The sequence below is a fragment of the Microcaecilia unicolor genome, chromosome 6, assembly GCF_901765095.1.
Source record: "Microcaecilia unicolor chromosome 6, aMicUni1.1, whole genome shotgun sequence".
NCBI lineage: Eukaryota > Metazoa > Chordata > Amphibia > Gymnophiona > Siphonopidae > Microcaecilia > Microcaecilia unicolor.
This window is the reverse complement of record NC_044036.1, coordinates 136,283,672-136,305,515: the sequence shown is the minus strand read 5'-3', so window position 1 is coordinate 136,305,515 and position 21,844 is coordinate 136,283,672. Positions and strand designations below refer to the sequence as shown.

The 21,844-nt window shown below is 43.0% G+C and overlaps 1 protein-coding gene across 1 annotated transcript in view; it reads left to right on the top strand.

Moving 5' to 3' along the window:
* The window catches only part of CHCHD6 (coiled-coil-helix-coiled-coil-helix domain containing 6), a 227,308-nt gene extending 205,842 nt beyond the window's left edge, over positions 1-21,466 (top strand). The window contains exon 8 of the mRNA XM_030207627.1: positions 20,522-21,466. Coding sequence (XP_030063487.1) covers positions 20,522-20,545 — 24 coding nt within the window. The 3' untranslated portion in view covers positions 20,546-21,466. The remainder of the gene's footprint in view (positions 1-20,521) is intronic.
* Positions 21,467-21,844: the final 378 nt, after the last annotated feature.

Genomic DNA, 21,844 nt, shown 5'->3' with positions numbered 1-21,844 from the left:
TGAAAGAATTCAGCAAGGGTCTGAGGAGATAATGAAGGGGGAGTTGGGGGAGGGGGCACCTTGAGGAGAGAGTTCAATGTGGTGAAGAGAAGTCGAGGATTAGAGCCAAGAGAGTTGGTCAGTTGGGAGAAAGTTGGAAAACAATCTTCAGGATTCATGTTCAGTTTAAATTTAGGAGGATGTGTTCATTCCCTCCAGCATGTTTTTTTTTTTTGGAGGATGTGTTGATTCTCTCCAGGAGGCGCGTATGTTCCCCTCCAGTTCTATAAATATCCTCCTATTTATAGAACTGGAGGGGAGGATGAGTTTATTCCCTCCAGGAGGATGTGCATTCCCTCCTTTATGAGTTCATGCCCTTGTGATGGGCCATCGTTCGCTGTGAGGAAAGCTCTTGTGATTCCCATTGCGGTTTGCCATACTGCTTTGGAAGCTTCAAATACTGAAGAGGCAGTGGAGCTAGCTGGCCAAGAGGGCACTGTGAAAGTTTGAGTGCTCTCTATCTCCCCTGCTGGTTGATGGACATAACCCATACGTAATGGCTTCATTTACTATGACTAAAGAAAGAAAATTATCAAGGTAAGAACCTAATTTTCCCTTTGTTACAATATCATTTTTTATAATATTTCAATTTTTACATTGTTATATATAAATGAGAAACTTTTTGATCTTTTCTATTGTCACCCAGTAGTATCCTTTCTCTTTAGAAGTGTTCTTTTTGCTTTGTTTTTTGTCATTTTGCTTTTGTTAATTTGTACTCTGATTTTCACTTAAAAACAATAAAATGTTTGAACTAAATAAAAGCACTGCATAAAAACACTCAGACCCTATACAAAACACCATAATAGCACTAACTCCCATTTCAAAATCTCCTACAACCCTACAGTAAATATTTCATGAGGCCCAGAGCACCTGTACATGTGTGTGTGTGTGTGTGGGGGGGGGGGGGCATTCCTACAACTGAGTACCACAATTTATTCTCAAATAACTTAAGTGATTAGTGAGTTCTTGGGTCAGGCCCTACCTGTAGCATAGGTAAGGGTGGGTTTTGGCTCAGGCCACATTGATTGGGCCATCAAGTTCAGTGGCAGCTACCTCACTCTTGTCTCTCCCGCCCCTGGATCTGGCATTCCTCTCCGCCTTTTCTGATCTACCTCAGCAGCAACGCACCTCTGCTGCCTGTGTTAGACCCACAGACCTTCCCTCTGCAGCGTTCCGCCCTTGCTGATGTTACTTCCCATTTCCTGGACATGGCAGAGAGAAGCCTGCGAGGCGGGTGCAATGCAGTGGAGCTGCATTGCTGCTGCACTGGTGAAGATGCTGAGGTAGACTGGGGGAGGGGGGGGGTTTGGAAGGCCCACCCATCCTAAGCGTAGGCCCACCCAAAATGATAGGTCTGGCTACGCCACTGGGCCCTACCAGCCAAAAGGTTTAACTGCATCCGAAGATAATCACGCATGAACAGATGCAGCTAAGTTCTATAACACACTTATAGTGCTTCCACACAAGTACAAAGACATTGCAGAAAAAGTGTCCGTTTCTTACTTAATGAACAGCTGCAGCCCCTGCTCTAGTCCTTGTTTCTCTTGGTACTATCTCTCAGCCTCGTGTGTCTTGTCTGGCCTTTTTGACTAGATGGTAAGCTCCTGTGAGCAGGGACTCTTTATTATTTGTCTCTGTGAAGTGCTGTGTACTCCTTGTATAGCACTACGTAGATCATGGTAATAAGCTGCTGAGTGCTTTCTAGAGTGTTCCGCTTGGCTGTGTTATTAGCCAGTTTTACTTTCAAAGAAATTTCAGAAAATACAACTTACTTATTTTGCCAGCCAAATGTTTATCCATCTGTGAGCTGAGATCAACGAGTACAAATCACACAGTCTCTGCCTAGAGGGCTTCTGATTTTCTGCAATTCCACAGCTATGGCAGTTGCCACAGAATTTCCCTCCTACTGTGGGATTGTAGCAAACTGTCTGCCCCCCTCTACCATCAGCTGCTACTGCCTGCCTCCCTAATATTCACCCACCTTCCTTCTTCCCGTCCTCATTTTTCTCCAACAGTTTCTTCTCCCTCCCTTTGGGGCTGTTTCATCTTTAGTGGGAAGGAGATGGACTAGTGATGGTAGAAGCAGCTGGCTGGAAAATAGATGTGGGCATGTAGAAGAGGCAGAGGGCACAGGAAGGGCAAGTAGGCCATGGGAATGAGAAAGGGTGTGGGTTTGACCTGGAGAGAAGAGACAGTAGTATGAGGAAAGGGAATGAAAGAAGCAGGGATTGAAAAGCTGGAGTGGTTACAGCATATGACTTGACATCCAGTAGTGCCGAGTTCAAATCCCGCTTCTACTCTTTGTGATCTTGGGCAAGTCACTTAACTGTCCATTGCCTAAGGTACAAAAATTAGATTGTGAGCCCTCTATGGACAGGGGAAATACCTAGGGGACCTGAATGTAATGGGAAAAAAGGTGTGAGAAAAATTCAAATAAATCAAAGTGGGTAACTAGAGGAAGATGAAGCGACAGTGGTGGAAATAGGGGTGACAGCAGCTTTTGGGAGGAAGAGAGATTTGCATACAGTGGAGTCAGTGCAGGCTAATAAATCTCATGCATATTCATTGTGGCTATGCTAAAAAAAAAAAAAAAAGAAATCCTGGCTTGAGAATCTCTGCAATTGGAGGAGAAGGGAAGAAAAAGGGTCAGACAGATGGAGTAAAACAGTGTAAGACTGTGTGTGTGTCTGACCTGCAAAAAAGGGGAGGGGGAGGGGATGGCAGTTTTGATTTGGAAAGAATACTACAATGAAACTAAGTGTTTTGAAGTCTTTAGTACTAGCGTCATCATCACAATAGATTGGTAAACAGAAGCAACAAATTCAACATTGCTGCAGCTCATATTTCAAACCAACTGTATAATTACAATGCCAGTAGATTTTTTTTTTTTTTTTACCTGTGGCTTCCTCTCCGACTATTTCTACTCATCTTGCTCATTTCCCTGCATGGGTGGTGGTTTCTGACACCCTGCAGGTCCTCCAGCATGTGAGGGAGGGAGAGGCAACTTTGGTTTTCATTTTGATTGTGTGTATTTGTTGGTTTTTAAGTAATATTGTACACCACTGAGAATGGTAGAGTGCGTGGTGCAAAAATTTATGAAATTAAATAAATAAACTTCACTCACTCCAATAGCTTAGTTACTTTTATCTCCACCTTCTCTCCTCCTTCTGTTTCTGTGAAAAGGAAAACAAGGGCCATACTTTGTACACTTGGTGACAACGGTTGAATATAGTCCCCCCAGACAGACAAAAAAAAACCCCATTTGTTTCCACCTCAGGGTGTTCTGAGCATCTTCTACTTGAGCAGCATCAAGTTATGTAATGCATTTCATTAGTGCTGATAAGAGGGCAGGTCCATGGAGTTCACCTCAAAATTAGCTTTTCCTCAAACAGTTTATCCAGTGTCCCTTTGATCAATAGGGCACAGGACATATCCACAATTAATCGTTTTAGGGAGCCCTGGAAATTCTGACCCAAAATGCCCTCTCCCATGTACTCAGTGATTCTTCACCAATAACGTGTAATTACCTCACATTGCTCACTGAGGTCTTATTTCAATAAAAGTGCTTTACACACTTTAATTCATGCCTTGTTGATATCTTGCTTGGACTGTGCCAATCCTATATAATAATTCTCACCACCAGCGTTCTAATGTGGGACTGCCTGTGTCCGTGGCTCCTGGAGTTGCTGAACTAGGCTCCGTAGCCATCATGACATCACTAACAGCTGATTCCCAGGCAGGGGGAGAAGTAGGGAAACACGTGGAGCGTGTTTCCCTACTCCTCCCCCTGCCTGGGAAACAGCTGTCAGTGCGCCGCTCCCTGCCACTTCAGACCAAGTGACAGGGAGCGGCGCATCAAAAAACAAGCGCGGCACCACAGAACCCCCCCCCCCCCCCCCCACCAAGCACATCAAACACCCCCTACCCGAAGCACATCAACACCCCCCCCCCCCCGGCGCATCAAACCCCCCTCACCACCCGCAGATGCCAGTAGTAACGCTGTCCGGCCGCTGCTGCTTCTGTTGAGCAGCAGCGGCCGCTACAAAAAGAAAAGAAGCAATAAATGTTTTTAAACCCAGCCCAAATCATTCGCAAATGCCCGAGTCTTACAACGCAGTCTCTGCAGCTGCTCCTCCTCTCACCTCCACGTCACTGCCCCTGGAGTAAGACCCCGGAGGAGCGCAGTGACGTGACAGGCGAGAGGCGGAGCGGCTGCAGAGACTGCATTGTAAGACTCGGGCATTTGTGAATGATTTGGGCTGGGTTTAAAAACATTTATCGCTTCTTTTCCTTTTGTAGTGGCCACTGCTGCTCAACAGGGGAAGCAGCAGCGACCAGACAGCGTTACCACTGGCAGCTGCGGTTGGCGAGGGGGTTTGATGCCCTGGGGGGAGGGGAGGGTCGCTGGACATGGATGGCTGGAGGCGGGGCAGGGGCGGGGGGTCCTGAGACTAGAGAGGTGGAGGTGGGGAGGGGGCCCTGTGAGAGGGGGGGTGGGGGCTCACACTCAGTCACTCACTGTCTCTCACATACACTCTCTCTGACACACTCCCTGTCTATCACACTCTATCTCTCTGTCATACACACTCTGTCTCTCACACACACACACACACGCGCTGTCTCTGTCTCTCATTCTCTCTATGACACACACACTCCATCTCTCTCACACACACTCTCTCTCTCAAACATACACACTCCGAGGAAAACCTTGCTAGCGCCTGTTTCATTTCTGTCAGAAACGGGCCTTTTTTACTAGTGTTATATATATCAGTATTTTAGCCTGTAATGCTATTCATTTGTTTTATTGCAAAAAGATGCAACCAGGCAACTCCTCTATTCATAGTCATTGGTTGCTGATGCAGTTCAGGTCTCAATTTAAACTCATGGTTTTGGCCCAGAAAAAGCCCCTCTTACTTTGCCTTTATAGTACTGCCCTATATGTCTGGTCGTTCTTGGAACATAGATTGGCAGCTCACCTCTCTCGATGGGAGCCCATTAGAAAGGCGATGTCTTTCTTTATAGCACCTATGTTGTGGAATAGACTCCCTAGAGAAATAAGGGCTGAAGGCTTTCTTAAGAAGTTTGAAGCTTTATTGAATGCTCATTTATTTCTGCATTGCTTTTGGCCCTTGAGGGTGTACCTACAAAGAATTTACTCATATGCATGATATACTAAGTATGTTTTCTCAAGTGCATTTATTAGACTCTTTCCTGTATTAAAATCTGGAGTTTTCTGTTTATTTTAATGCTTTATATATATATTGTAAACTGTTGTGGTCTATTGAAGCCTAGTGGTATAGGAAATTTTAATAAAACCATAACATTCCAATTGCCTTTTCACATTTCATGCATTGATTCTTGACCTCGTCCTCTCCTCTACCTGCTCACCCTCCAATTTCTGCGCCTCTGCTCTTCCTCTCTCAGAGGATCACCTGATCACCTTCACACTTCATCACCCTCGCCCTCAGTCCCATCCAACATTAACCACTACTTTCAGGAATCTCCAGGCTGTCGACCCTCCCACCTTATCCTCTTGTATCTCTAATCTCCTCCCTTACATCATGTCCTCCGAGTCTGTCGACAAGGCTGTCTCTGCTTACAATGCCACTCTCTCCACTGCTCTGGACACACTTGCACCATCCATCTCCCGTCCCACAAGGCGAACTAATCCCCAGCCTTGGCTGACACCTTGCATCCGATACCTTCACTCCTGCGCCCGATCTGCCGAACGCCTCTGGAGGAAATCTCGCACCCATACCAACTTCATTCATTACAAATTCATGCTATCCTCCTTCCAGTCCTCCCTATTCCTTGCCAAACAGGACTATTACACCCAATTGACTAATTCTCTCAGCTCCAACCCTTATCGTCTCTTCGCCACCCTCAATTCCCTCCTCAGAGTGTCCTCCGCTCCCACCCACACCCTCACTCTCTCCTCAATCACTAGCTGACTACTTCCGTGACAAGGTGCAGAAGATCAACCTCAAATTCACTACCAAGCCACCTCCTCCTCTTCACCCTTTAACCCACTCCCTCAACCAACCAACCCAGGCCGCCGCCTCCTCTTTTCCTGATATCACCGAGGAGGAAACCGCCCACCTTCTTTCCTCCTCGAAATGCACCACCTGTTCCTCTGATCCCATTCCCACCAACTTACTAAACACCATCTCTCCTACTGTCACCCCACCCCCCCATCTGTCATATCCTCAACCTCTCTCTCTCCACTGCAACTGTCCCTGACGCCTTCCAGCATGCTGTAGTCACACCACTTCTCAAAAAACCATCACTAGACCCTACCTATCCTTCCAGCTACCGCCCCATCTCCCTCCTACCCTTCCTCTCCAAGATACTTGAACACGCTGTTCACAGCCGCTGCCTTGATTTTCTCTCCTCTCATGCCATCCTCGATCTGCTTCAATCCGGTTTTCGCCCTCTACACTCAACAGAAACGGCACTCACTAAAGTCTGTAATGGCCTGTTCCTTGCCAAATCCAAAGGTCACTACTCCATCCTCATCCTCCTCGACCTATCCGCCACTTTTGACACTGTCAGTCATAATTTACTTCTTGCTGCACTATCCTCATTTGGGTTCTAGGGCTCTGTCCTCTCCTGGTTCTTTTCTTATCTCTCCCACCGTACCTTTAGAGTACATTCTCATGGATCTTCCTCCACCCCCATCCCGCTCTCTGTTGGCGTTCCTTAGGGATCTATCCTTGGACCCCTTCTTTTTTCAATCTACACCTCTTCCCTGGGCTCCCTGATCTCATCTCATGGTTTCCAATACCATCTTTATGCTGATGACACCCAGCTTTACCTCTCCACACCAGAAATCACTGCAGAAACCCAGGCTAAAGTATCAGCCTGCTTATCCGACATTGCTGCCTGGATGTCCAACCGCCACCTGAAACTGAACATGGCCAAGACCGCCCAAACCCACTTCTCCTCTCCCTCCACTCTCTATTTCAGTCGACAACACCCTCATCCTCCCCGTCTCATCTGCCCGCAACCTCAGAGTCATCTTCGACTCCTCCCTCTCCTTCTCTGCCCATATCCAGCAGACAGCCAAGACCTGTCGCTTCTTTCTCTATAACATCAGCAAAATTCGCCGCTTCCTCTCCGAGCACACCACCCAAACTTTCATCCACTCTCTCATTACCTCTCGCATTGACTACTGCAACCTACTCCTCACTGGCCTCCCACTTAACCATCTATCCCCCCTTCAATCCGTTGAGAACTCTGCTGCCCATCTTATCTTCCGCCTAGACCGATATGCTCATATCACCCCTCTCCTCAAGTCACTTCACTGGCTTCCGATTAGGTACTGCATACAGTTCAAGCTTCTCCTACTAACCTACAAATGCACTCAATCTGCAGCCCCTCATTACCTCTGAACCCTCATCTCCCCTTACGCTCCTACCCGTAACCTCCGCTCATAGGACAAATCCCTCCTCTCAGTACCCTTCTCCACCACCGCCAACTCCAGGCTCCGCCCTTTCTGCCTCTCCTCACCCTATGCTTGGAATAAACTCCCTGAGCCCATACGCCAAGCCCCCTCCCTGTCCATCTTCAAATCCTTGCTCAAAGCCCACCTCTTCAATGTCGCTTCCGGCACCTAACCATTGTACCTCTATCCAGGAAATCTAGACTGCCCCCAATTTGATTGACTGCACTTTTTGTCCTTTAGATTGTAAGCTCCTTTGAGCAGGGACTGTCCTTCTTTGTTAGATTGTACAGCGCTGCATAACCCTGGTAGCGCTTTAGAAATGTTAAATAGTAGTAGTAGTAGATTTGTCTCTTCCTGCTTCAATTTGAATGCTGTAGTTTGGGAAACAAATGTCCTGTTCAATTATTTTTGTATCTCTCTGTAGCAAGTAGCCTTGATTACGTAGGGTATGCAAGCAAAACATTACCCTGTATCATTCAAAGCTATGTCCATCCTCAGATCTCCCCCCAAGTCTCTAAAGCATGTTGGGGTCCTCAGTTCCCATAATTATTTATGTAGGCAAGATATCCTGGGAAAGCCAGGCTGCTTGATCTGAAAGAATTGTCCCAACTGGGCCAAGATCTCATTCTGCAAATATTACCTTTCTAAAAAAAGAATATAGTGCCAAATCTGGAAGTAGGGGAGAAATTCCATCTACTGGCCCCATAAGAGTGGCCATAAGTCTGTCATTGTTGTGAAACTTGATGTACTTAACGAAAGTAGAAAAAAGAGGATTTTACTATGTTTTCCTTCCTCTACACACTTAAAAGACATTCCAAGAGTAATTTATATTCCATCAAACTAAACCTGAAATATTGGACCACAGAACCTATCAATCTGAACCTGTCTGCTTCCATCTCTTTAATTAGGGGTGCCCCACTGAAAAATGTACCCATCAGCTTCTGAATGATGCCATATTCTTGCATCTGTGGCATAAATCTTCAAGCCATCTATGTGCCAAAACACTGTCAGATCTTAGAAAAATACACTCACTAGCAGAAACATATCCATTATCCTAGCACCAAGTAGTGGACAGTGAGGAGAATTAGCTGAAGATATGTCTTTATCAAACTTAATTGATTTAAAAAAAAGAAAAATAGAAATCAGTGTTACCAGAAATGAAGAGAGAAAGGTATGATCTTTCAGTCTCTGAGAAGAATGTTGTGATCATATCCTGTCATGGCACTTGGAGGCCTGTTACCAGTAGGATGGAGTCCAGAGAAGGGCTTCTAAAATGATATAGGGTCTTCATATGAGATGAGTCTTATATTTTTTTAACACGTATACCCTGAAGGTGAAGAGGGAGAGGAAAGTTATGACAGAAACATCCAAACACCTGTTTCAAAGGAAAGAAAGCTCTAGAACAGGGGTGGGCAACTTCGGTCCTTACGGGTTCCCCGGTGAATATGTATGAGCTCTGTTTGCATACACTGCCTTCATTGTATGCAAAGAGATCTCATGTATATTCAGTGGGGAAATCCTGAAAACCCAACTGGGTTGCCCTCGAGGATTGAGGTTGCCCTCCCCCCCCCCTCCCCATTCTAGAGCAGGAGTCCTGATATGAAGCTCTGAGGAGAATAAATTGAGCAGTCACATCAGGAAATAGTGGTAGGTTCAAGTTTAATAATATTTGATAGAATATATATCTGCAAATTAAAAAGAAAGAATAGAATAAGTTGCCATCTGCCACCATTGTAATTCCATACTATATACAGGTGTACTATACTCCGACCCTCATAAAGCCTCATTGTGCCTTAACAGATCTTAGTATCCAATAAATTGAAAGCTTATTGGAATAAAATTGCCTTCAGTTTTGCAAGAAAGAACAGATTCAGTTTTTGTAAATCACTTGGCTCTTCATTCCATAAAATTGGTCCTGTTATCAAAAACATTGTCCTGCATCTTCGCTGATCAACCATTTTGAAGAGAGCCTCAGATTGTAAAGTCCTGGAAGGCTGTCGAGATGCTAACTTATTTCCCATCCATTGAGGTGCTTCTTTATGGTAGACATAGATCAATACTAATATTTTAAACTTCTCTCTCCAAAATGGGGGTAATATGTTCACAACAACGTACTCCGATAATAACTTTGCTGCAGCGTTTTGAACTATTTGAGTGCCATAAGTTGGCCATTTAAATACTATTTCAGTTGTTGAAATATGTTATTACCAAAACCTTGAGTATTAACTTTAAATTTTCAAAACTCAAAAAAGGGTTCAACCTATCACCCTTTGGACTTCTATGTGAACCACTCAGAGAGCTTTTCTTATCTCAAAAAATTAGCACAGCTTAAGAAAGGAAAAAGAAGTTACAATGATCAGAAAGGATGGGAAATGTAGACAGCAGTACTCATGCAAAATCAGCCTGGTGATCATCTTACTCAGAGCCCCCCCCCTAGTCAGTGAAAGGGGAGTTAAGGACTGAATGCATCCTGAAACAAGTTTTAATTTGAAACGAGTGCTCTAAGAGTTAATGAGGAAGGGCATTTCATAGCATAGCGCAGCGATTCCCAAAACCTGTCCTGCGGAACCTCAGCCAGTCAGGTTTTCAGGATGTCCACAATAAATATTCATGATTGATTTGCATACACTATCGCTATCTTATGCATGTTCATTGTGGATATCCTGAAAACCTGACTGGTTTGAGAATCATGAATGTTGGGAGAGATTGTATTGCTGATAATTACAAGCAGTCCTGTAGCAAACCCACAGAAGAGGGTCTCAGATTCTAGAAGCTACCAGTCTTCCATAAAACTCTCTCCTTATATCATCGTTTTAAATGTATTAATTTTTATACAGTAGCAGCATCAGTGAGGGGGCTGTCAACTCTTAGAAGAAATGTTTTGACAATTTTTTTTTTAACTTTTCTGTATTTCACTGTCAATTTCAGGCACTTTTTGAAAGGTAACCTTTGTCACAAGAATATGAACAGAAACAAAGGAGGTGGTATTGAACACAGCAATCAGAATTTCTTTTTAAAATCAGTGGTTGTGGGCTTTGTATACTTGAACATTTAGAGCCGGTTTCCGGAAATCGACTGGCACTGTATATTCAGGTGTGGGTTGGCTGGCACCACTTATCACGGTACTGACAATAACTGGGTAAGGGTGGGATGGCATTTTTCTGTCCTAACTTTATCTGGCAATTACCCAGTTACCAGCCTGAATATTGCCACTAACTGGGTAACTCCCAGGTCCATCCTAGCTTTGCTCCTGTACTACCCTGGCACCACCCACAGTGCTGAGGCAGTCTGACCGCATATTCAGTGATGATATCCTGGTATGGACCTGGTCAGTGGGACTTATCCGAGGGTAGGAGCCATTTCTACCAGGTAAGTCACGCTGAATATCGACGCCCATAGCTTCAGTTTTCAAAACCTAATGAATATCTGGACCGTATTTCCTATATGTATTTATTTTTCCATTTTGGCTGGCAGCATCTAGGCATGTGATGTCAGAAAGCTCACAGTAACCCAGCCTGAGCTCTGTTAGAAAGTTTTAAAAGTCATTGCTCACTTGTGAATATCTGATCTTTTCAGTCACGTTTAAATTTAGGTCTTAGGTTTAATTATTCACCCTTTCTAAGTCTGACCTTAAGGCACGTTACAGTTCAAGCACGCAGTTATTTTCCTTAACCAGAGGTGGCTACAATCTACATTTAGGCAAACGGTCTGCTAAATCCCGAAGGAAATAAATCGTGGAGGTAGACACGAACAAAGTCGAAGAGGTCTTTGAAAAAATCTTTATTAAAATGGGTTAAAATACTGCCCGACACAACCATGTTTGCACACTGCCTTTCAACGATTTCTCTAGGAATATTACCAAGATAATAAGGACACACTGGCATATAATTGAACATCTGGAGGAATTCAAGAACAAGATTGTGGCATATAACAGGACAGAATCTCAGAGACTTACTAGTACTGTCTGCACTTCCAAGCATGAGAAACGAGGTCACACAATTCCATATGGACATTTTAGATGTTGCATCTTTTGAAAAATGAGGGAGTGAAGAGAAGAATCAATATACACCAGAGCCGTAGAGAATGAAGCAGATGTGCCCTAGAAATTTACAAATCTTGCTTGGGTAGGGGGAAAAGGGGCTTGCAGAAACCCTTTTTCTTTGAAACAGTGTCTGGGGCATCTCGCTTCTGGCACCGATCTTTGCTTAAATGCAAAGTGTTACCATCTTTATTTTAATGAAATGGTTAGAATTGGTGCATGCATTTAGAAAATCATTTGAGGCTTAACTGTAATTAGTCCTGACCTTTTTCTTCACGGTGGGGTAATTTAAGAAAAAAAAGAGGATAGTGTCGTCCCCTAGGAAATCTTTTTTTTTTATCAGCTAAAACATATCTCTTGTTTTGCATTTAACTTGTGTCTAATAATTAGAGGTGTGCAGGCAAAAAATGTATTTCATTTTATTTAGTTTCCTGTGGTGCTTATAGGTTTTTGTTTGTATTGTTTTGTTTCACTTTGATTTTATACATTTTCAGTTTCTGTTTCAATAAATTTGTTTCGAGGTAAGAGGTTGCTGCAGCTGTTGCCCCAAACAAAGAACCCCTCCCCCCAAGTTGTAGCAAACAACCCCAATACCCCCACTCCCAGTGACAACCTACATCTCCCTCGAGCACTTTTCTGGCACAAAACAACTTTGACTGTGTCTGTCTCCACAATGTGGTCAAACTGCGTTGGCACTGTGGGTGGTGTACGAAATTATGTGAACTTTCTACCCCAGAGCCTGCTCGTGTTTTGCTTTGAAAATTGGTACAAAGCCTTTGGCTTTAAAAAGTATGTGCTGTTTTTTAGTGGCCCCTTAATGACCAGGGCTGGCTCTTATAAGAACCTGCTGAATTTATTTTGCCTTCCTCTTTTATGAGCCAGGAAATTATAAATCTTTGTACAAGGTCACACAATACATCCTGCTCTGTAGTGTGTTTAATTAAGTTTGGCAAACAGAGAAACATTAAAAATGAAGGCAGATAAAGACCATCTACTATCCCTTCCTCTCCCTTAGAGATCCTGTGTAGGTGTCCCAAGCTTTCTTAAATTCAGATACAATCTTCATCACCACCACCTCCACCAGGAGGCCGTTCCATGAATTCACCACCCTTTCCGTGAAGTCTGTCCCCTTTTACCTTCATCCTATGCTGCTTCCTTTCAAGCTACATCAAGCTCCATCTCTGGCCGCCTTCAAATCCGGACTAAAGGCCCACCTGTTTAATGCTGCTTTTGACTCCTAACTTCACTTGTTCGTAACCTTTATCTTATCTTCCTCCCTTCAATAGTCCCTTATCCCTATGTGTCCTATCTGTCTGCCCTGCCCTGCCCTTATCCCTTATTTGTCCTGTCTATCTATCCTGATTTAGATTGTAAGCTCTCTTGAGCAGGGACTGTCTCTTCTTCATGTTCAATTGTGAAGCGCTGCGTACGACTGGTAACGCTATAGAAATGATTTGTAGTAGTAGGTTCCATTCAATTGACATAGACATGCCTCCTGTTCTTTTATGCCACGGAGGTATTTAAATGTGTCTATAATATCTCCCCTCTTCCAATTTTCTTCTGAAGTATACATATTGAGATCTTTAAGTCTGTCCTCGCATGCCTTAAGGGAAAACCACTGACCATTTTAGTAGCCACCCTCTGGACCGATTCTGTCCTGTATTATATAATTTTGAAGGTGTGGGTCACCAGAGCCTGCCGCTAGCTGAATTTTGACCTGTTAGATATTGTGGATATAATGTGCTTCTTACATTCAGTTGAGCAAAATTATAATAGCAATAGCTTGTATAATTAAATTCACCAAATGCAGAGGGACATTCAGAACTCAGATTAATTTTTTTTTTGTTGGAGAGTAATTTGTACCATTGTGCAGCATTGATTCAAAGGAAAGTTGGGTATTTTTATCTTTTCCATGCACAGAGTATGTTGGGGGAGGGGTTGTCGCTCCTTTTTATTTTATTTTTTTGGGACGCAGTGGTCACCTAGAATGGTTTCCTGAGCTCTTCTCTTACTGCTGCTCATTAAATTGTTCTTGTCTAGACACAAAAACCTGGGAACTGGCCTGTGAGTAGATTGATGCCAGGGAAATCAAACCATTCCATAACTCATTGAGAGCTGACCCTTGATACAGATCAAGTCTACAAATGCTACAGTAATTTAAACTGGCGTTTGTTATTGAAATCACCTCACGTTGCCCAAAGGCATGTGACCAGAGGACTAATAGGCCTTAGTGTCACTCTAGAAACAGGTGGCCATAGGGTCCTTTGTAGCAGCCATAATTAGTCGTAGGTATTTAGTAGGAACACACACTAAAAATAGTGTATGTTCCTACTAAATACCTACGACTAATTATGGCTGCTACAAAGGAGGATCCTATGTTCCAGTAACACAATGTCCTGCAAAGCCAATGAAATAATATCACTGCTTTTGGCAGTAAAAATGCCCACAAGGTACATATGGCACTACATTCCTGCAAAATAAGAGTGAAGAAAATACAAAATCAGTTACTCAAAAGAATAAACCTCCATAGGAATGAAGTTCCACTATCCTTAATTACTCTATACTCAGTAGTGGAGAAAAAGGACCTCGGTTTCTAAATAACAGCATATACATAGGCTCCCCCTAGCTCGAGATAGTAACATAGTAGATGATGGCAGAAAAAGACCTGCACGGTCCATCCAGTCTGCCCAACAAGATAACTCATATTTGCTGCTTTTTGTGTATACCCTACTTTGATTTGTACCTATGCTCTTCAGGGCACAGACCGTATAAGTCTGCCCCGCACTATCCCCGCCTCCCAACCACCAGCCCCACCTCCCAACCACCGGCTCTGGCACAGACCGTATAAGTCTGCCCAGCACTATCCTCACCTCCCCAGCCCTGCCTCCCAACCCCGGCTCTGGCACAGACCGTACAAGTCTGTCCAGCACTATCCTCGCCTCCCAACCACCAGTCCTGCTTCCCACCACCGGCTCTGGCACAGACCGTATAAGTCTGCCCAGCCCTATCCCCGCCTCCCAACCACCAGCCCCTTACACCACATCACAGGTCCAATGCCACATTCTCAAAGTGCACAGAATCCGGATCCTTACCTGATGTTTCTCTTTTAGTATAAATTCATAAATGTTCATAAGCGTTCAAAGTATTAACAGTCTCAGAAAACTATGGATTAGGAATTGGTTATTGGACAGAAAACAGAGGGTAGGGTTAAATGGTCATTCCTGTTAGTGGAGGATGGTGAATAGTGTAGTGCCATGGGGTTCTGTACTGGGACCGGTGCTATTAAACATATTTATAAATGATCCGGAAATCGGAATGATGACTGAGGTGATTAGATTTGCAGATGACACAAAACTATTCAAAGTTGTCAAAATGCATGCGGACTGTGAAAAATTACAGGAAGACCTTAGGATACTGGGCATCCAAGTGGCAGTTGAAATTTAATGTAGACAAATGCAAATTTTAGATTCTTGTTAGTAGTGTTGAGAGGTAACCAGGGCCAGAATCCTAACCTGAGGTTGAAAATAAGGGTAGAGGGAGAGTAGTGTGCTAAATTTAGAAGAATTTGTAGCTGAATATTTAGGATTACAAGTCTGGCTGAACAAATTTTAGGGGCCCTTTTACTAAGGCGTGCTAACGGATTTAGCTAAGGCTCCTATGGGCACAGGACCTTAACAAGTATTTTCATCCTACATTGCCTGAGGTGCAAACTAGGGCATTATTTACTAAGTTGTGTTAACATTTTATTAAAAGTGTTTACTTAGTAAATAGGCCTCATTGAGAATGATGTGTATTAACACCTTAGTAAATGTGGACCTTAGATTTTCATCTGCCTGGCTAGAGAAATACCTACTATCCTGAATGTAACTTGCCTTGAGCTATCAATGGACAAGTATGAGCTAAGTTCAAATAAATAAACGCGTACAGTCTTTTAGAATCCTGCGCACAATAAAACTCCCTTCTGCATTACTATTTTATTCCCTAACTGGAATTAACCAGATCTTCAAAGTCAGCTTCCCTCTACTTGGCCCAAATGATTATCTGTAAATAGGCTTAAATCATTGTCTTGAAAGGCAGGGAATGGGCATTTCTTTGACTTGCTTCCCAAGTCATTAGAGAGCACAGCAGTCCAACCTCTTGTCAAAGGTGCGGATGGGAGTTTAGAGACAAAGGAAATTGGTTATTTTTTTTTTTTTTTTTGCCTGCAAAGCAGCTTATAACACACAAAGCGGCAGATCAAGAATAGCAGAGAACAAAAAGGCATATGCATGTCTCTGAGAACAAAGTGTCTTTTCTAAGCAGAATGTCTTGGATTTGGACTGTCTACTCTTTTCTATAGGAAACTGGACACGGTATGGGCTAAGACCATTAAACTGCCATTATAATTACCTTTCTCTACATTTGATGCCTTCTGAAAATTGGATTTTCCACCAACATAACTGGTGTCTGTACTTAATAGTCAGCAGAGAAATCAGATTTGAAGACCTGAAAACTCTTTATCATCAGCTGTGCCCCCTCCTGCCAGCATAGACACAACCACACACACTTCTTCTGTATTTCTGTAACACTAAAACACAAAATCCCTTCAAACATGGTTGAAATGGATTGGAAAGTGCCATATGAGTTTGCACTGCTATTTACTGTATTGGATAGGATTAACAAATACATGGAAAACTTTCTTTCCCAGTTTGATCAGAAGCATCAGCTTTACTAAAATCAAGGCTGCTTTGTGTAGAAACATTTGTGGTTTTTAGTTAAAATGTTGCCCTGTTTCCTCAACCTGTGTCTTCAGGAAGACCCCACACGAGTTACATTCCCTTCTCGCCATGTCTTTTCTAGACATCCTTAATAACCTGTTAACTTCTGCCTTGGTGCTATAATCTTACTTCCTTCCATATCTCCTTGCTTTCAAGCTTCCTTCTTATTCCATTCCTAGAGCTTCTGGTTGCAGACAAACTGTTGCTCTCATTCTCTCTTTGAGAGAAGAGCAGCTGTAGAAGGAAATTGAGTGAGTGGCATTGTTTTCAGAATCACTGGCAAATGCACTGAGCCATTGTCTAGCTTCAAAAGTGCTGGTGGTTTAATCACTGGGAGCCAAACCGTACCTGCTGATAATAATAGCACAAGATTAAAAAAAATTATAGGAGTATTTAACAGGAAAGAAAGAATTCATGCTGTGTTTAGTGATCCTCCACTTTTTATAAGAAAATGACAGGCATTTATAACAAAATCGCCATGGCGTTGAAACTGAAATGAAAACACAGGTTTTTAAGGATGTACAATAGCTCATTTGAAATGGAAAGAATTTTCGGGGAGGGGAACTACAAATGGATAGGCTGATAGGACTTATAGCTCTGGGCTGTATTTTTTCCCTCCTTATCTGTAGCAGCCTGACAATAAGAACAATAGGAAATGGATCAGCTACATGTAGCAGATGAGGTTGGGATGGATTTTCCGAGGCTGCGTTCTTGCCGCTTGCTGAGAGTTCAGGTCAGAGCTGCTATGGAAGCGTAAGAAGTCACGGCAATCTATTGAAAGCCTGCTGCACAGCAAGGACCACTTAAACTACTCTACATTATGCAATTAAAGCAACACAGTCACTCAGACAAGACAAGAAGGTCCTTTTTCTCCTAAAATAAAAAGTCAGGGTTAATAGTGTTCATAAAATCTGTTCAGTCAATTCTGAGTTGTTGGGGTTTTTTTTTTAGGTGGAGACATTACATTTTTTAAGAGTTCTAGAGCCTATCCATTTTCATGTACATACTGAACAGAGGAATAGCTTTTCTTTGTTCTAATTAGTACTCTTGGATTTCAGAGGCACTCTACGCCTTATGTAAATAACTGGGGTGGGGGGGGGGGGGAGATGCCCACAGTAAATCATATTTTCTCCTCTATGACCCCTCACAGCATGATCTATAAAATGCAGAGGGAGGGGTGCAGCCTCCTTTAAGGCTTTAATGCCTCTTTTGAACAGTCACCACCTGGGAATACTCAACAGTGCCACATTGCTCTCCCACTCCCCCCCCCCCCCTTTCTCACCAAAGCACTTTCATATTATCCTACCCTCAATCGACTTGAATCTCCAGAATCCAAAGTACTTTGTATTTTGTTTGGAAAGTGTTCATCTGAGTTTTTCTGGTTGGTTAATCTTCTCTGTGTATTCATAATTCCTTTCTTGCAGAGGTCAAAAGATGTTGTGAACTGAAGCGAAGCTTTCAGTTATCGCAGAGCAGAAGCGTCTGTTGTCTGACGCGCCGCCAAGGCTCAGAGTGCTTATTGGCGGCTCTGTGGATGCTGTGAGGTTAAAGACTATGGCTGCCTATGCAGCTGGGTGGTTTTAAATGTGTTGGTTTATGGATGAATAGCTGTGCTGGGCAGTCACAGTTCAGTAGCTCAGATTCCCATCTGCTGAAAGGACAGACATGTCTCTCAGTTTGAAGGGCTATCTCCTTCTAGGCACATTTAAATAGTAGATTTAAATTTAAGTCTGTGCATGAAGCATGGTTAAAGGAGCTTCTCCAATGTGCCTACCCCATGAGAGAGCAGTCCCTGAAAAGTTTACCCCCATTGGCTTTTTGGTTCTGTGCTCTTTTGTCATGAGCAAACCAGCTGGTAGATCAAGCCCAACGTATCAAAAGAAAGATTTCGGCAGCTTAGTGTCCATTGACTATGTCAGCTGAATAATTGGATTTGAAATGTAGATATCTACGTTCTGTAATTAATTGGTTGATTTCTACATTAATACTGAAAAGAAAGGATAAGTCATTTGTATGTTTTTTTCGTTCCCAAAGGTTGGTTTGTACTCTACAGGGTGCCCAGAAGAAAAGGGATTCCTTAAATTGTTTCAAAATACTTTGCAATCATTTAAACACTTGTATGACCTTTGAAAATACATTAGTATAATGGTTTTTTCCCCTTAGTTAATTCATAAAGTGTCCTCCTTCAACCTTGACACATTCACTAAGTCTTTGACACTGATCTTTTGGGTCAATGAGTTTTTTCAAGCTCAATGCACTGGAGCTCCTTCCTGTTGAAAAATACTCAGAAATGGCTCTTGGAAAATGTTGGTTTGGGGGGGGGTCCCATTTTTTCCAGCACCATGTAATTTTGAAATGGTGATGCTGGCCTGTGCAGTTGTCCTTTGGATCTCACGGGCTGCAGTGGTGGGAAGTTGAATGACATTATGCAAGGTTTCTAAACTTTGCGCCACACAGAGGGGATGGATGGGTAAGGAGATTGATAACAGAGAGTGAATGGGGTTGGAATAGATATAGCTAGACAAGGAAATATTACAGGGGCCAAAGCTGGAACTGAAAACTTGGCTAGGCGAAACAGAGAGGATGAGATAAGTTTGTTTATTATGGGGGGGAGCAAGAGTAGGACATAGAAAAAGAAGGGGATGAGAAGTATTAGGTAGGAGAGTGGAAGATTTAGTAGTCTGGCTTGGCGGAGCAAAACTATGACGCAGTCTAGACCTGAGTACAGGAAATAGCTTTGTAGAAGATAATCAGCCTATCTTAAAGGAACAACCAAGTCAACCATTTCAGAATTCCACCCACAAAAGAGGCCCACTTTGACTCTACACGCTTCTGTGCCGCCTTCTGGCTTGCACCATCTCTCTGGAACTCCCTACCTGCCCCCATCCGTTTAGAGCGCTTCTACCCTAAATTTAAGACTTCTCAAGACCCAGCTCAGCCTCAGCGCTGCCCACCGAGTCCACTAGCTTTCTGTTCTGATTCCCTCTTTCCCTTCTTCTTTCTCTACTGTTTTTTTTCTCTGTCCTGTGAATAATTTTGGCATTCCTTTGTTTTCTGTTGTTTTAGAAGTTTTGTGCATTCCTTTATCTGTATGACGAAAGGTGATTAATTAAATACCAATAAATTAAATCAAACCAAACCTGTAACCCTGTTATCTGGCTGATGCAAGACAAAGGAATGTGGGCAATCATGACAAGGACCTGGGTCAGGTCGGCTCCCAGACTAAATTTGGGGAAAATCCTCCAGCAGTAACGTCACAAAACATTCCTGTGGTTACCTTTAGTCACAACAAACTGCACCAGCCAGTCACCTGTCATGACCTTATCAGATCATCCGAGACATTTCTGATACCAACATGATATAAAAGAAGGCACTTGCCATGGCAAGCACAACAAGAAGGAGGGGGAGGCTGAGGGTCCAAAGACAGGCTTAACAGTGAGGAGCTCGGAAATAGAAGGGTGGATGACCAATATTTACTGGCTGGCATTCTGCTGATTTTTACCAATGAATTAGGTGAACTTCCAAGTGCTAAACACACCTGAAATGCCATCAAAACTAAAAAGAATCAGAAAATATGTGGTAGAGAGGAAAAGCCGGATGAGGGATAAATGAATAACAAAGTAGAAAAGAGATGGAGAAAGTACGGAAACAGCAAAAGACAGGAGAATCTGAACACAAGAAATTTTGTTTGGCTAGGACATTCTAACATGTAATACTAAGTACTGGCCTATCCGATCAGAATGGTCTTCTCCAAAAGATTGGCCACAGTGTATGCCTTTGTCTGTGGCCAGATTAGCATCAGCTGGAAAACATACATCCATCTTTAGGGAAGAAACGCATTTTTCTTATCTTAGAAAATGAGTTAAGGATGCTGTGATTATTGTCTACCAAAAGTTATTACTGTGGGGTGGCTTTTTTGTGAGACTGTACCAGGATAATAATGTTCTTTGTTGATATTATTTTGTTTACACCTTTTTATTGTAACCACCTTGCTGCATCTTTCGTCGTGAAATGTGGTATATCATATGTAATAGATGAAAATCAAATAAAATTAAATATAGTTTTGTCACCACAGAACCCCCTAGAAATGTGATGCAGAGAACAGGGGGCTGTTGGTAATAAGCTCACATGGTTATGGGATTTATGACCTGGTGGTGATCTTAATTTTCAGATTCATCTTTGCTGATGCAAATACCAGCAGGCAGACTGAGCTCCCCATGTTTTTTGTTTTTTTTTTTTCAGGATCTGTTGGTTAACCATGGATAAACCCCAAGCACTGACAATGAGGCACCAAGGATTTGGAGACTAGGTGGAAATTCAGCTTTTGTGCATGACTGACCCTTTCTGATAAGGACAAGCGAAGGGGAAAAACTATCTGTACTCGATCTATACCTCTGCATGGACTGGTATCTACAATATGGGGGGGGGGGGGGGGGGGCTGCCATTATTAAAATGTTTACTACAAAGCACTGGCTTGGTTTCCATATGTTTGGTCTGCATTGTACACCTTTGAGAGACTACAGAGTGGCAGATAAACAGCGCACTCCTTGGTGGATGTTGGATTTTTCCAAATGATTTATCTATATTCCACTATACCATTGTGTTTATTTCATCTGTGAAACAAATCGTTGTATAGATCATATTTTGATGTGCTCACCTAATTAGTTCACATAATGTACCGGTGCTTCTTTCTCTCCAGTGGCTTTGCAGGATTATTGAGCCCCATTGCAACTTGACTTCCATTTGTTGTTATTTTAGTTTAGTTTTACTTTTGAGCTTATTTAAACACATTTAGTTTCGTATGTGCAGTGGTGGCTTTCTATTATGTTCAGATACTGTTAATCAAGTCCAGATTAGATGCTGGAATGACTCTGACTGCCAAAATGTTTTCTCTGAACTTTGTTCCATGAACCAGAAGGAAAGATAATTATCTGGAATTACCTCCAGGTCACTTGGTGCTGGGAATCCAGTTTGTGCTTTTAACTCCTAACCATTGTGTTCTACTGCTTATCGCTGCCTGTTTCCTAAAAAAAGATAAAACAGCAAATCTCAGAATACAAGGAGAAGTAAGTTGGAAGAGCGACATTAGATCATCCCAATCTATCCAGAAAACCTTATTTAGAAGAAAAGTTGTGCTTTATACTCACATAAATTAAATAAATTCCATCCCCAATAGGGAAGAACTTACCAGCGTTCATTGGCATTATGTTAGAATTGTACTTGTCCACCCTAATAAATTCTGGATTGTTTCAGGAGGAGGGACCCCATCTTCTGTTAGTCACACTGTAAGGTTGTGCCCTCTCTCAGCGCTGTCCCAAAACGCAGACCATTCCTCCGATGTGCATGCTGCAGGATTCGGCATAAGTATGTGCATCGTACAGTCTGACTAACAGGAGTGTGAGCGCAGAGGTGATGCATTTCTGAGTGTGTTTCATGAGCAGTGGCCCTACAATTCTTTAACATCTACCTTTGACAAATATATGGGGGGGGGGCGGTGGGGAACAATAGGAACATCTGGAAGAAGTTGGAAAGCAGTGGGCAAAACTGAAGGGGGACTATTGTAAA